Source organism: Miniopterus natalensis, chromosome 9 (assembly GCF_054644295.1).
Source record: "Miniopterus natalensis isolate mMinNat1 chromosome 9, mMinNat1.hap1, whole genome shotgun sequence".
Lineage (NCBI taxonomy): Eukaryota > Metazoa > Chordata > Mammalia > Chiroptera > Miniopteridae > Miniopterus > Miniopterus natalensis.
The window spans coordinates 11,071,488-11,084,112 of record NC_142089.1 but is presented as its reverse complement, the minus strand read 5'-3'; the positions used below and the strand labels follow the sequence as shown (position 1 = coordinate 11,084,112).

Genomic DNA, 12,625 nt, shown 5'->3' with positions numbered 1-12,625 from the left:
TTCTCACAAATAACCTCATCTGAGTTCCCTTCCACCTTAAAAAAAAAAAAAAAAAAAGTCACATGGCCCAGTTTCTTAGTGTTTTGGTCGTTTGAAAACAAGGTGACTTGTCACTAATGGGATCCGATTTTAATTTTTTGTCTTGTCTTACAAGAAATTTTTGGACAGATCATTTCCTCCCGATTTTCATTGAGGGAAAAAAAGGTCACTAAAACAACAGCACATGTTGGGCGGCTGCTGCCTGCAGGTCCAGTCATGCTTTGATGGGCAGAGCTTTTGCCCTGATAATACATGCCCAGCACCAGCCCTCCGCTCGCTCCCTGGCCGTGGGAGCGGGCCCAGAGTGCACCTGTCCCTTTCCTTGCCTGGAAAATGGCCCGAGAACCCCTGACTTCCAGGGCTGTTGGGAAGGTTCCCTGGGATGATTCCTAGAAACACCGGTCACAGCAGGTGCCTGATAAGTATTAGCTCTCCCCCCTCTTTGTACTTTTAATGCCTAATAAATCTAAACCGACAGGATAGAAGTGGATGGCACAGAAATTCCTCAGGAAGCAGGAACAGCTGCTTAGTTTTGCACAAGCCCCCAATGGAAGGCACTCAGCAGGCTGACCCGGTCAGCACGTGTCACAAACCCACCTGGCGCTGGGCTTGGAGGAGCCCCTTCTCCTGTGAAGCATGTGCCCCCCCAGAGTCACCACAAGGTGGTGCTGTGGCGACCACAAAAGCTCCCAGGGTCTCTGGCCAGGTCTGGGAGCCTCCTGGAATGCCATTCTAGTTAGGGCAAGGGCGCCTTGCCAAGGGCGGGGCTGACCATGCCCCCGAGCGCCTGCTGCTCCCTGGGGCCTCTGAGGTGGGCCACGAAACCAGGACTCTGAATCTGGTGGCCCTGCCTTTAACTAGCTGTGCAGCCTGGGCAAGCTGGGTAACCACTTAGCTATACATTTTTTTAAAAATGTCTTTATTGATTTGAGAGAGAGGGAGGGAGAGGGAGAGAGAAAGAGAGAGATAGAAACATCAATGATGAGAGTCATTGATCTGCTGCCTCCTGCACGCCCCTTACTGGGGATCGAGCTGGCAACCTGGGCGTGTGCCCTGACCGGGAATCAAACTGTGATCTCCTGGATCCTAGCCTGATGCTCAATCGCTGAGCCACGCCATCTATGCTCAGTTATAGAATTAAACGGTTCCCATGGGGCAGGGTAGTTGTTGCTTTCGTGGTTGTATTTCCTGCCAATCCTTTGAGGAAGGAGATGGGGCTTTGCATAAATAAATAAATGGAAGTGAATAAATGAATGAACAAAAGACGGAGGAAATCAAGAATAAAGAATATACTAGAAACCTAAAAGGTCAGAGTCCACATGGGGACATCCTGTCCTGCGGCAGCAGAGACAGGGGCCCCCACACTGAGGCCCTGTCATTAAAACACTGACACCCAGGCAGGCATGCTTTTATCTTCTGTTCTGCACAAAAGGCCTGAAAATTCTCTAAGATGCCAGTTTTGACAATACTGGCTAAGCAGGCTTGATGCTCACAGACATCCTAGATACAAGGAAAAGAAACCCCCGTTTCCATTATAGACCTCCGTGAACTGAGCCGGTTAGTTAATATGTAAATCTACGAGACTCGGGGTGTTTTCTTCCCCTGTTTGGAACCCCTGGAATGCTCCTTCTCTGCAGGCAGTCGGATTCCTCAGTTATTCTTGACCAAGGCTCATGCACAGGACTTGCTTATGCAAAATTCTGAATGAGGGGGCAGACCAGGAGGGAAGGACACAGAGAATGGTCCCTGGAGACAGGTCTGTTCGTGAGACGGGGACGTGCTGTGTCCCCAGGAGCGTGGGCAGCGAGCACAGACATCTGCTCCATCTGCTGGGTGGCCATTACTGGTGGACCTAAAAGAATCAGCATTCAGTTTCCAACACAATCTCTTGTGAGTCTGCATAATGGGGATCTAATCAGCTCTGGGATAAAATGTTTCTGAAAAGCCCGGGGCCAGACCTGGGGGCATGCGGGCCACCCAGGTACTGCAGCCCCCGGGGCTCCGTCAGGATGCCGGCAGCCTCCCTGGCCAACATCAAGGGCATCTGTATCCCCAAGGGGAAGCAAGTGCCTTCAAAGGCGTTTGGCATAATCCCAGGCCAAGCTTCCTGGAAACACCCCATTAATTTAGATGAAAGCAGCAAATAAGTTCTAAATTCTGTTAACTCGTTTCTCCCCGGGAGTGCCAGTTGTCTAAAGACGGTACTGGCTTTGGGTAAATCCATCTGGATAAAGTAATGGAGAGAGGAAGGAAGGAGCCCTATTTGATGAGGGTCTACCATGTGCCAAGCACTGTGCTGTCACTTCCTCTATATTGAAGGGCCGGCTGTGCAGTCCACCGTATGTACATCATGGTGCCAAGTCCCATACCAGGTGCTGGTGACATAGGGGACCCTCGACGTCTTCGTTGGTAAAAGAGGAATATCGATACCTACATCTTAGGGCTCTTTGTACATTGAAGGAGAGAAAATACGCAAAGGGCCTAGTTTAGCATAGTGCCTGGTACACAGCAAGTGTTCAATAAATGGCAGTTATTAAGTCCCAGAACACTCCCGAGGCCTCAGCATCCCATCCTACCCACTAGCCTGAAGCTCGGAGGTGAGGCGACTGGCCCAAGGGCACCCAGACAGTAACTAGCAGAGCCTGGATTTGAACTCAGGCTTCTAGACTCTAGACCCAGCGTTTCTTCTTTCAGCTCATCATTCTCAAATGGTTGCCTCTGTCCCTCGCATCCTGAAGACACAGGGAGAAGTGATTCGATGGAGGCAGCATACAGGTGGAGAAGGGGCGGGGGAGCCAGGGTTGACTTAATTAATGGGCTCCAGTGCCCAGGGTTTAGCGGCCCTGCAGGCTTTTATTTGCTGAGTGAAGACTCTGCCAGGCAAGCTGGCTCATCTCGTGATGCCTCTCCCCCTGCGCGGACAGGGCCACCGGGCAGAGACAATACGCAGCGCCCCTAATTAATTCCCTGCGCAGCCCCTGGGAACGAACGGAATGAATGCATAAGTAAGCCGGGGCCGAACCGATTCCCTGGTTCACGTGGCCATTTCCTGGCTTAGCCGGCGACCACGAGTCAGTCTGAATTAAGCTCACTTTCCAACTATTAAATTTTGAAACCTTTGTAAAGCAAATTCATAGAAAAATGAACAATCCACTGTGCTCTGGGGCCCAGAGTCTCTCAGTGAGCACCTGGATAGTGGCTCTTGTTGGCATCAGGCCCCGCCAGCCCTGCCCTCGCCACCTGCTGGGGCCAGAAATACCCCGGGTCACAGGGTCAGTCACTCCCAAAGCAAATCCATCCTGGTGGCTGGCAGGTGGACCATTGTCAGAGCGGCTCGGCCATCTCCGGGGATCCTGGCTACGTTCATTTCCTGCCCAAAGGCACACACATAGGACAGGTGTGCTTTTGTCTTGGTTTTGAGTGGGCAGGATCATTGCATGGGGTGCGCGTGTGCTGACCGATCATGCCTGCTGGGCATCCTGGAAGCGGAGTGGCCCAGGTGCCCTGGGTCACTAGGAGGTGGGGCAACAGGCCAACCAGCTGGCCCACTCGTCAGGGGCTGTGAGCTCGACTTTGCTGAGGCAGCGCAGGCCTTTTACCACCCAAAGTCCTTGGCATTATCTTCTGCAGGTGGCATTCAGGACAAACATTATGGCTGTTCTCATGTCCCTCATTAATGAGTCAACTACTAATAGGTATTGGGTGTCTCCTAGGTGTCCAGGCCTGGGCCAAAGGTGAATCAAAACACAGTGCCTGTCCTGAAGCTGAGCGCCCTCTGGTAGGGGAGAGACCTGGAAACAAGTGCCCATAACTGCGGCCGAAACAGACAGCGGGGCCAAGGGTGAGGGAGGGGGCAGGAGGCGGCTGGACGGGATAGAAGGACCCAGACTCTATTTCTGTCTGAAGAGAGGAGTCCTCAGCCTCCCCAAGCATTCAAATACTCATCCAGAAGGCAGGGGATTCCCACTGGGAGTCAGCCCTTTCCACAGGCTGGGTGCATCTAAATACGCGGCAAGGCTGCGCCGAGAACGTGAGCAGCAGACGGAGAGAGCCGGGCAGAGGCCTCGCACGCCTCCAGGACGAGGCGCGGCGGGGGTGGTCCAGCCCCGCTGCGCCTCTGCAAACCCAGGCCACCCGCCTGGAGACTGGGGGGGGGGGGGGGGGGGCAGAGCCAGCCTGGCAGCCTTGCCGGGCATCTGCCCACTCATCTGTAAAATGGGCGTGATAATAGTATCAGCCTCGTGGAGGTGTTGGGGGGGTGACGAGATAACGTATGTGAAGAGTTTGGGACTGTGACCGGCACGTGAAAACGCAGAGCGAGTTACAGAAGCGGGTGCTGTTGCCATTCTGCTGCTATTTTTATTAATATTATTATTGGAATCTGTTGTTATTAATAACCTATTGGAATCTATTATTATTGGAGGGAAAGCTTCCAAAGTGAGAAATGAGTAGGAGTTACTTAGAAAAGATGGAAAGAAAGAACGTGGCCTGTTTGGAATCTGACCTTGGTCCGCCGGAGCCAGTGCGAGGTGCAGAGTGGTGGGCAAAGGGCTGGAGGGCAGCTCGTGAGTCACGGTGGGAAGTCTGAACTTGATCTAGAGAATAGTGGGGGTGTCGGAGGCCCCTGGGCTCGGCTGAGCTGCTGCTGTGTGTATCTGGTTGTGTGTATGAGAGAGTGAGTGCATCTCCCTCCATGGGACCTGCCCAACTACTCATCTACGGCTTGATTCAGGGACCAGCATCTGACCAGTCAGACTCCTTAGCCAGGCATTTGAGACCTTGTACCAGGCTCCCGTCCTGACCATTTCCCACTGTTGCACCCCCGCCCCCTTTCATAAGCTGCAGAAACACTGGACTTAATGCTCCCAGACACTCCGGAGAAGCCCTCCTTGGCCCTGCTGACCCGACCCTCCGAACACCCTTCCTCTGGGTCCACTGGATGACCCGGCCCACCGTTCAAGGTCCAGGTCCTCTGCAGAGTAGAGCTCGAGGTTAGAAGTGAGGGCTCTGGGGCCAGACGCCCAGGAGTCGAGTCCTGGCTCTGGCACTCAGGATACCCCCAGGGCCACAGTTTCTCACCCGTGAAGCGGGAGAATAGCCCCTAGGGTTGCTGTGAGATTGACCGAGATCCTGCATGGAGGTGCTTAGTACACAGCCTGGCATGTGGTGAATTTGAACCTGACTCCTGAGCACATCAGCACATGCTCGATGCCTTCACCAAGGTCAAGTACCTTCATCTTCCTGAGCACTCAAAATGTGCCAGGCATCGGGGAGATGGGGAGCGGGGCACAGGCAGATCCTGCCTACGTAGAATTCATGGTCTAACATGGGGGCTGGAAAGTGGACACAAAATGACAAGCCCCTCTATTTACATGACACTCCCCAGAGTTCCCTGTGCATAGTAGGTCCTCAGACTAGAGTTTAGAGGAAGAAATGTTTACTGAGTGTACCCAAATCGGGGCAGGGACTTTCATACTGATCGTCTCATTTTAATCTCCTGATGAGCCTTTGAGGTAAATATTCTAAGCCCTATTTTCAGAAGAGGAAGCTGAGGCTGAGAGAGATTAAATAATATGCCCAAGGTCCAAAGTTAGTTGGTGACAAAGTCAGGACCCAAATCCAGGTCCACCCAATACCAAAGCCCCAATTCCTTTCAGTGGGCCACGAAGATCCGGGGGAGGGAGCAGCGACCAGGAAAGAGGCAGGAAGGCAGCTGCCTTGGGAACCATCCCCCAAAAGGCTGAGCTGCAGGGACACCTCAGTGTCTCACAAACCAGCCCTGCCACCCAGAGGCCACCTGCCTCCCTCCGGCCAGTTTCCAGCCTCACTTCCGATTGCCACAGCCAAATGGAAAATGGTAATTAATTCAACTTGATCGGTAGGGGAACTGAGGATTTGGCTTGCATTAACGATCTGAAGTTAACATGTAATTTATGCTAATTGCAGCCAAAGACATGCCTTTCTCCTCTAAATTGAGAATCGGTCTTATTAATAAGATCACATCGCTCTCGGTAATGAGGAGCCTGGCAGATGGTCGGCTGCATGGGTTGGGGGAACGAAGACTAGGGAGGGAGTAAAATGATGACAGCACAGAGAATGACAACTTTTCAAGAGCCTGGGGGGGGGCTTTAGAGAGCAAGGGGAGTATGCGGCCACCCCTTGGACCTGCAGGGACCTCAGCCTGCAGGTTGTTGGAGGATGTGTTGACCAGGACCCAGCACTGGACTGGCTGCCTGACCTCCATGCTCTCCGGCCTTTGCCACTGCCCAGAGGTGACGCCCAGCTCTTGTTGCAGGTGGAGGGATGGATGTCCAGGGAGGCTGCGTCCTTGCCTAACCCAGGCCACCCGGCTGAGCAGAGGCAGGACTCAGAACCAGGTCTCAGCTGAGGGCAAAGCCCGTGCTTTCCTTTCCCCCAGCAGGAGAGTCAGGGTTACCGGCGGAGCCCCGATTACTGCCCGGCAGCTCTTCACTCCCCGCGCCGCCCACTGACCTAGTGCCCGGGCATCGCTCGCGTTGGCAAGCGGAATGCGTGGAAGATTAAAAATCACCAAAAATTCTTTGCCCCTTCTCCCTGCCAGAGGAGGATCTACTTCTCTCTTTGCCCCGTTGAATCAGGTCAGGCCCGCGACTTGTTTTAACAGGACGTGGCAGAGGTGATGCATTCTGGAATCTTGGCCTTAAGAGGCCTTGCAGGTTTCACTCTTGCTATTTTTTCTCACCCGAGGGTATTTTTTCCATTGATTTTTAGAGAAAATGGAAGAAAGAGAAAAACACTGACATGAGAGAGAACATCAATTGGCTGCCTGCCATGCACACCCTTGAGAGACACATCAATTGGTTGCCTTCCGCAGGCGTCCTCGACTGGGAATCAAACCTGCGACCCTTTGGTCGGGGGGCCGACACTCTAACCACTAAGCCAACCCGGCCAAAGCACACTCTTGCCATCTTGAAACATCTTGCCATGTCTGCCCCGAGAACACCACACAAGGAAGTCAGGAAGGTGAGAGGTCTGGGGAGGGACTGAGGCACCCTGGGCGACTGCCAGCACCAACGGCCAGACAGTGGGTGAGGTCGCCTTGGAAGTTCCAAGCATTCCAGCCCTGCTGGCACCTGCACAAGTGAGACGAGAGGAACTTCCTAGTCAGTTCGTAGAATTGCGACAAATAATCAGTTATTGCTGTTTTGAGCCACTATGTCTGGAATGGTTGTTCGCAGTAATAAATAACTGATTCAGAATGTTAGTACATACGACTTAAATGTGCATGCGTGGTTTGGCTTGGCTCTGGCACTCTAGCGATGGACCAGAAGAAGAGCATGCCCTGGTGGCTGCTGCCCCTTCAACCTCACTAGGACAAATGCATGTGGAGCAGATCCGAGAGCAGCCCAGAGCATGGGGCCAACCCTATGCAACTTACAGCCAGAAACAGAAGCTATTCTAGAGCAACCGAACCAGAGACAACCTGTAGATCCTGGGCATGAAAATATCTGGTGCTGTAACCCTCTGAGTTTGGGGGTTTGTTATGTGGCATCACTGCAGCACTAGCTGACTCATACACCCACCCTGCCTCTCTATAACCACGTATTTTTATAGCAGAGACTGGGCTCTGGGTGACAGTCCCTTATTTTTCCCGAGAGAGATTCCGACGGTATCGTTATCATTTGCACAGAGTTGCAGGAACACAGAACATGGCAGTATGCAGTAGGTGCGTCAATGGTGTTGCTGTAGCTCAACAAAGCCATTTACTGGAAAGGATGAAGAGCTGGGGATGGGGAGATGTTGCTGGGTACCCAGGGGGTTCCTCCCAGCAGGCCATAAGGTCCCAGGTGGATTATCTGTGGCAGGGAGGGCAGGAAAGGCAGGTAAGGGATGCCTTTTGGACTTGCTCTGTCTCTGCTGATACCGGGGAGGGGGAAGGGTGTATATAGAAAGGGAAGGCACAGTGCTCTCCGTGTAGGAGTGGAAGCCCACCTTTACCAGAGCTCCAGGTTCAGCCCTTGCCTTCTCAGTGGTTTCTGCCTGACCTCTGACCCCAGGCTGGATTTTCCTACAGAAAACAGCTCAGAGCTGGCTTCCCAGGCCCTCCTCCAAGGTGGTCCTGGGTTACCCACAGCTACTGGAAATAGGACGGAGGTGCCCCTCCATTGCTTAGTGATGTGGGCAATGCAGGTGAAAAGGAGGCTGCTGAAAGCTACAGGGGGCTTCGGGGGCCTCCAAAACAGCACAGAGGGGAGGGTGAGGCCCACCGCAGGATTCATACAGGCTGGCCCCGCCACAGTGAATGGCCAGGATGGCACGTCCACCTTGCCTTTGTAACCAAGAAAACAGCTCTGATCCTCAGTCCATTTTAGCAAAAGATAAAGAACAGGAATGAATCATTTTCCTGAGCTCCAGGGTCTCTCCCATGCCCTCTGGTGACGCCAACACTGAAAATAACACCAGCCAGCCCTGACTCATCGGGCTGCCTCAGGTCCAGCCAACGGGGGACGTCCCCACCCCTCCTGGCCTGCTGGCAACTGGTCAGCAATCAGATCGCACGCTGGGGATGACCATGGAGAATGGCCAGGGGCCCACCTTCAGGCAGAGCCTTAGGTTTGGCAGACACTCTGAAGAGCTGATGCTGAAAACTGGCGTCCTTGAGCTGAATTTGGTCAAGGATGGGTTTTACAATTTGTAAAAGTACTATACATACATGGGGCACCTGGCTTGCTCCTCAAGGCAAGTACGTGGCATGGGAATTATTAGCTCTATTTTATCAGTGGGGAAGCTCAGGCTGAGAGGTATTCAAGGACGTCCCGAGGGAGACTGCTGGGTACAGCTCCAGCCCCTCTCCCAACCACCTTCTGCTCTCAGGACAAGGACTCCCTGTCTCAGTCCCTTCTCTTGCCTTTAGGGTCCTGCTGCTAAGCCTCACCAGGAGAGAGGTTAGGCTGGGTCGCACAAGCAGTGGACCACTCCCAAGTGCCCCAAGCTCTGCACCTCAGTCCCCAGCCCCCTCCTACAGCAGCCTCTACTGACAGATCTGTCCCCAACCAACATCCTGTCCTGGAGACCTCACCCACTGAGGCCAGGAGCAGTGGCACTCAAGCTTTCCATAGAAAGGATGCCGCTGGAGGGCATGACACAATCCCAGAGGTATCCGTTAGCAGGTTGAATGGTGCCCCCCCCAAAAGGCATGCCCACCTGGAACCTGTGAACGAGACCTCATTTGGAAGAGGTGTCTTTGCTGATATAATTAAACAATGCCAATGTAATTAGTTAAGGATCCTGAGGCGAGATCATCCTGGATTTGGTGGGCCCTAAATCCAAGGCCGCTGTCCTTAGCAGAGGAGACAGAAAGGTGAAGGCTGAGGCAGAGGTCAGAGTGATGCACCTAAAAGCTGAGGAAAGCTGGCAGCCCCCACAAGCTGGAAGAGACAAGGAAGGACCCTCCCCGAGAACCTTCAGAGGGAATGCAGCTCCGGAGACAGCTAGATTTTGAACTTTTTGTCCCTCCCTTTTCCCTCCCAGCCAAGAACAAGCACCAGAACACCAAGGCCAATGTCATTACTATAGGACTGTCTCTCACCCACTCTAATTTATGTACAGAAAGAATAATAAATTTTCCAAGTGACTTAACTATTTTGTCTATTTTCAAGCTGTTTCAAACTGTGAGCTGTTATTTCTAAAAGCTGAGAACATACAGGCTCACAACTCCAGGTCTCGAACCTCTGAACTAGGGGTAAACCTGGGGAGGGTTTTTTCCCCCCTGTGACAACAAGCCAGACTCACCTTTCTCCTGAGCCATCTCTTGCAGGCAGAAGTAGATGACTCTGGCTCCCAGGCTGAAGCCAATCAAAGTGACAGGTCGCCGGCCCTGGGGGAAAAAGCACGCAGGTGTCTGGGAGGGGACACAGCCAGTTCTAGCAAAACATGGGCCCTGATGAGGGTGGCCCTTGCACATGTCTTTAGGGCTGATGTCTGTGCAGTCAGCTCCCCTATTTCCCTCCTGGGCCCTCACCCACAGCCATTCCCAGGTACCTGCTGCCGGGAGAGCAGGACATGGGCCAGGTGCTTGCCAACCTCTGCTGATCGATGGAGGCACACACCCCAGGGGTTGTCGATGACATTGGCGACAGTGAGGAGTGAAGCAGGCCAGGTCAGGGCAGCTGCAATGCCTGGGGAGGTGAAATGTCAGTGATGAAGGCAGTGGGGTTCTTGTCGGGAGTGGTTGGCCGACTACTGGATGCCCGAGTGAGTACATGCAGAGTCTCTACCTTGGAACCCATAAGTTCTAGTGTCAGCAAACTCTAAATAGCAAAGAAGAACTTGAAGCGCATGCATTTCTGACACATGGACTAGATCCCTTCTGTTCAGGTGTCTGTCATGTGTGAGATTCCAAAGATGGCCCCAATTTGTCACTCGGCCCGGTACCCTCCTACTTAGCCCTGTAACTCTGCAGTGTCCCCGCCCCTGCCCTGCCCATCCATTGTGGGCACAGCCATGTGACTTTCTTTGGCTGATGGGATGTTACTAGATGTGAGACTTCATTCAAATGGACTTGTGCATGGAGGCCAGCCTCTCATGTACTCTACTACTGGTGTGAGCTAGCCTGCTGACCCTACGAGGAGGAGAGACAAACTAAGCAGAGCCGAGTTGCCCTGGTTGCCCCAGACAAGGTTGCCTAGATCCATGGACAGCGGGCTGACCCACAGATGCAACAGCAGGTTCAGCAGAGATTAGCCAAATGAAGCCTCATGACTCCGGAGCTATTATGATACATAATTGTTATTTTAAGCCACTGAGTTTTGGGGGGCTTCTTATGCAGCAATAACTAACTGATACATAATGTGATTGGCAGTTTACCTGTCTCCTCCCCTCAAAGACCCTACAGACAGGAATCAGTCTTAACCTCTCTGTGTTCCTAGGGTCCAGCACAGTGCCTGGCTCACCGGGGGCCTCAGGTATGCAGAGGTATGGTACCCGTGAGGGCTGGGAGCAGTGGGCATGCTGCTGGCAGTGGGGACAGGACTTACCAGACAACACTGTGTACTTTAGGGCCTCCTGGGCCACCATGTTTGCAAGCCCACTGAGGATGGTCTCCAGGGCGTTGCCGAGTTCCATCAGGTACTTGGCTTCCCAGGCCAGGCAGTACTGCTCGCGGCTGCGTGCCAGGGAAGCCCAGGGAGCGCTGAAGGTGCCTGGGGTGGACATAGGTAGGTGGGGTCTCTCCTGTCTGTGCTAGACGATGCTCCACCCCACTTTTCCAGACAGGGGACCACTCACCCTCAGGGGGAGACAAGAGGCCCACCCCTGCCAAGGGGCACCTAGATGGAGCACTGCGCCATCCATGAGTCTACAGGCTGGGGTTCGAGTCCCAGCTCCTGCATTCATTAATAGATGGGTGAGCTGGGCACATTACTCTACCACCTTGAGCAGCTCAGCCAATGTCGACCCCCCCCCTTTACATTCCCTCCACTCTGGTCCTCACGGTATTTGCCAGACGCCAGCCATCCCGTGATGGCGATGGTGATGTGCAGCTGCCTGCCTTCCGTCAGAGGCAGAAATGTGAACTCCTCAATGGCCCCGACACGCTTCTTCATCTTGTATCCTAAAGACCCAGGTGCAAAAATGAGAATGGAAGTGACCAGGGACCCCAGGGAATGTTAGAGTGGCTCTCTGTGCTCACAACTCACACAGCACTGACCATGTGCCCTGCCTTGGACAAATGTCTCATTTTTCAGCTCATTAAGGTAGGTGCCATTATTGTCCCCAATTATAGATGAGGGTAAGAGGCTTCCAAAAGCTGACCAGCCCCTGAGTGGCAGAGCTGCAGTCGGAACTCAGAGCCCAGGCTCATAACTACCACTCTGTCCTGACTCAGTTGGTTCTGTGTTATTTTTCCTGCCCACAAACTTCACGGGTACAACATACCCCTTTTAGTAAAAGTGAATCAAACTGACCAAGATTCTCAACATAGGAACCAACACCCCACTTGAGGAGTGGAACAGGAATCCGGGGGCTTCTGGTACACGTGATTTGGGAAAACTCCCCCAAGAGATGCTGGTACATGAAGGGCAGCCATGTGCTCTCTTACACAAGGAAGCCCAAGTATCTCTGAGGAGGCCTGTCTAGAAACTTCCTAAATGGTGACAAGCAGGTCCAATGAGACCCTTCTCAGCAAGTCTACACAGGGTGCAGTTTCTCAAACTCAGCGCTTACACCGACCCATGCTGAGCTGTCGCCCAGTTCTCTGAAGCCCACTGCAAGTTCTGGCAGGGCTGGGACCCAGCATGAGGAAAGCCACGTGCTTCTCCTCCACCTCCTGGGAAGCCACCACTGGAGAGAATCTGGGTGTGTCCTTTAGGAGTTGGGCCACCCTGGCTGAAAACCCCTCACTGCCCACACTCCTCTTGAACCTTACCGGTCAGGCTGGCTCCAGCTGCACCAAACAGCGAGGTCATGACAGCTATGCCTGCCACTGAGCCCAGAGCTGCCGCTCCGGCACTGCCAATGATTGTTGCGGCCCCGGCGGCAACAAGAGGGGCAGCTAGGCCCCCGGTCACCCCTGCAAAGAAAGCAGGAAGCAGGGGAAAGGTGGGCGTGA

At 53.5% G+C, this 12,625-nt stretch overlaps 1 protein-coding gene across 1 annotated transcript in view; it reads right to left on the bottom strand.

Annotated features, from left to right (window-relative positions):
- The window catches only part of TMCO4 (transmembrane and coiled-coil domains 4), a 52,918-nt gene that overhangs the window by 17,808 nt on the left and 22,485 nt on the right, over positions 1-12,625 (bottom strand). Inside the window, exons 8-12 of the mRNA XM_016214682.2 lie at positions 12,443-12,586; positions 11,510-11,629; positions 11,055-11,219; positions 10,060-10,196; positions 9,811-9,895 (exon numbers count right to left, since the gene is read on the bottom strand). Of these exons, the coding sequence (XP_016070168.2) occupies positions 9,811-9,895; positions 10,060-10,196; positions 11,055-11,219; positions 11,510-11,629; positions 12,443-12,586 (651 nt within the window). The remainder of the gene's footprint in view (positions 1-9,810; positions 9,896-10,059; positions 10,197-11,054; positions 11,220-11,509; positions 11,630-12,442; positions 12,587-12,625) is intronic.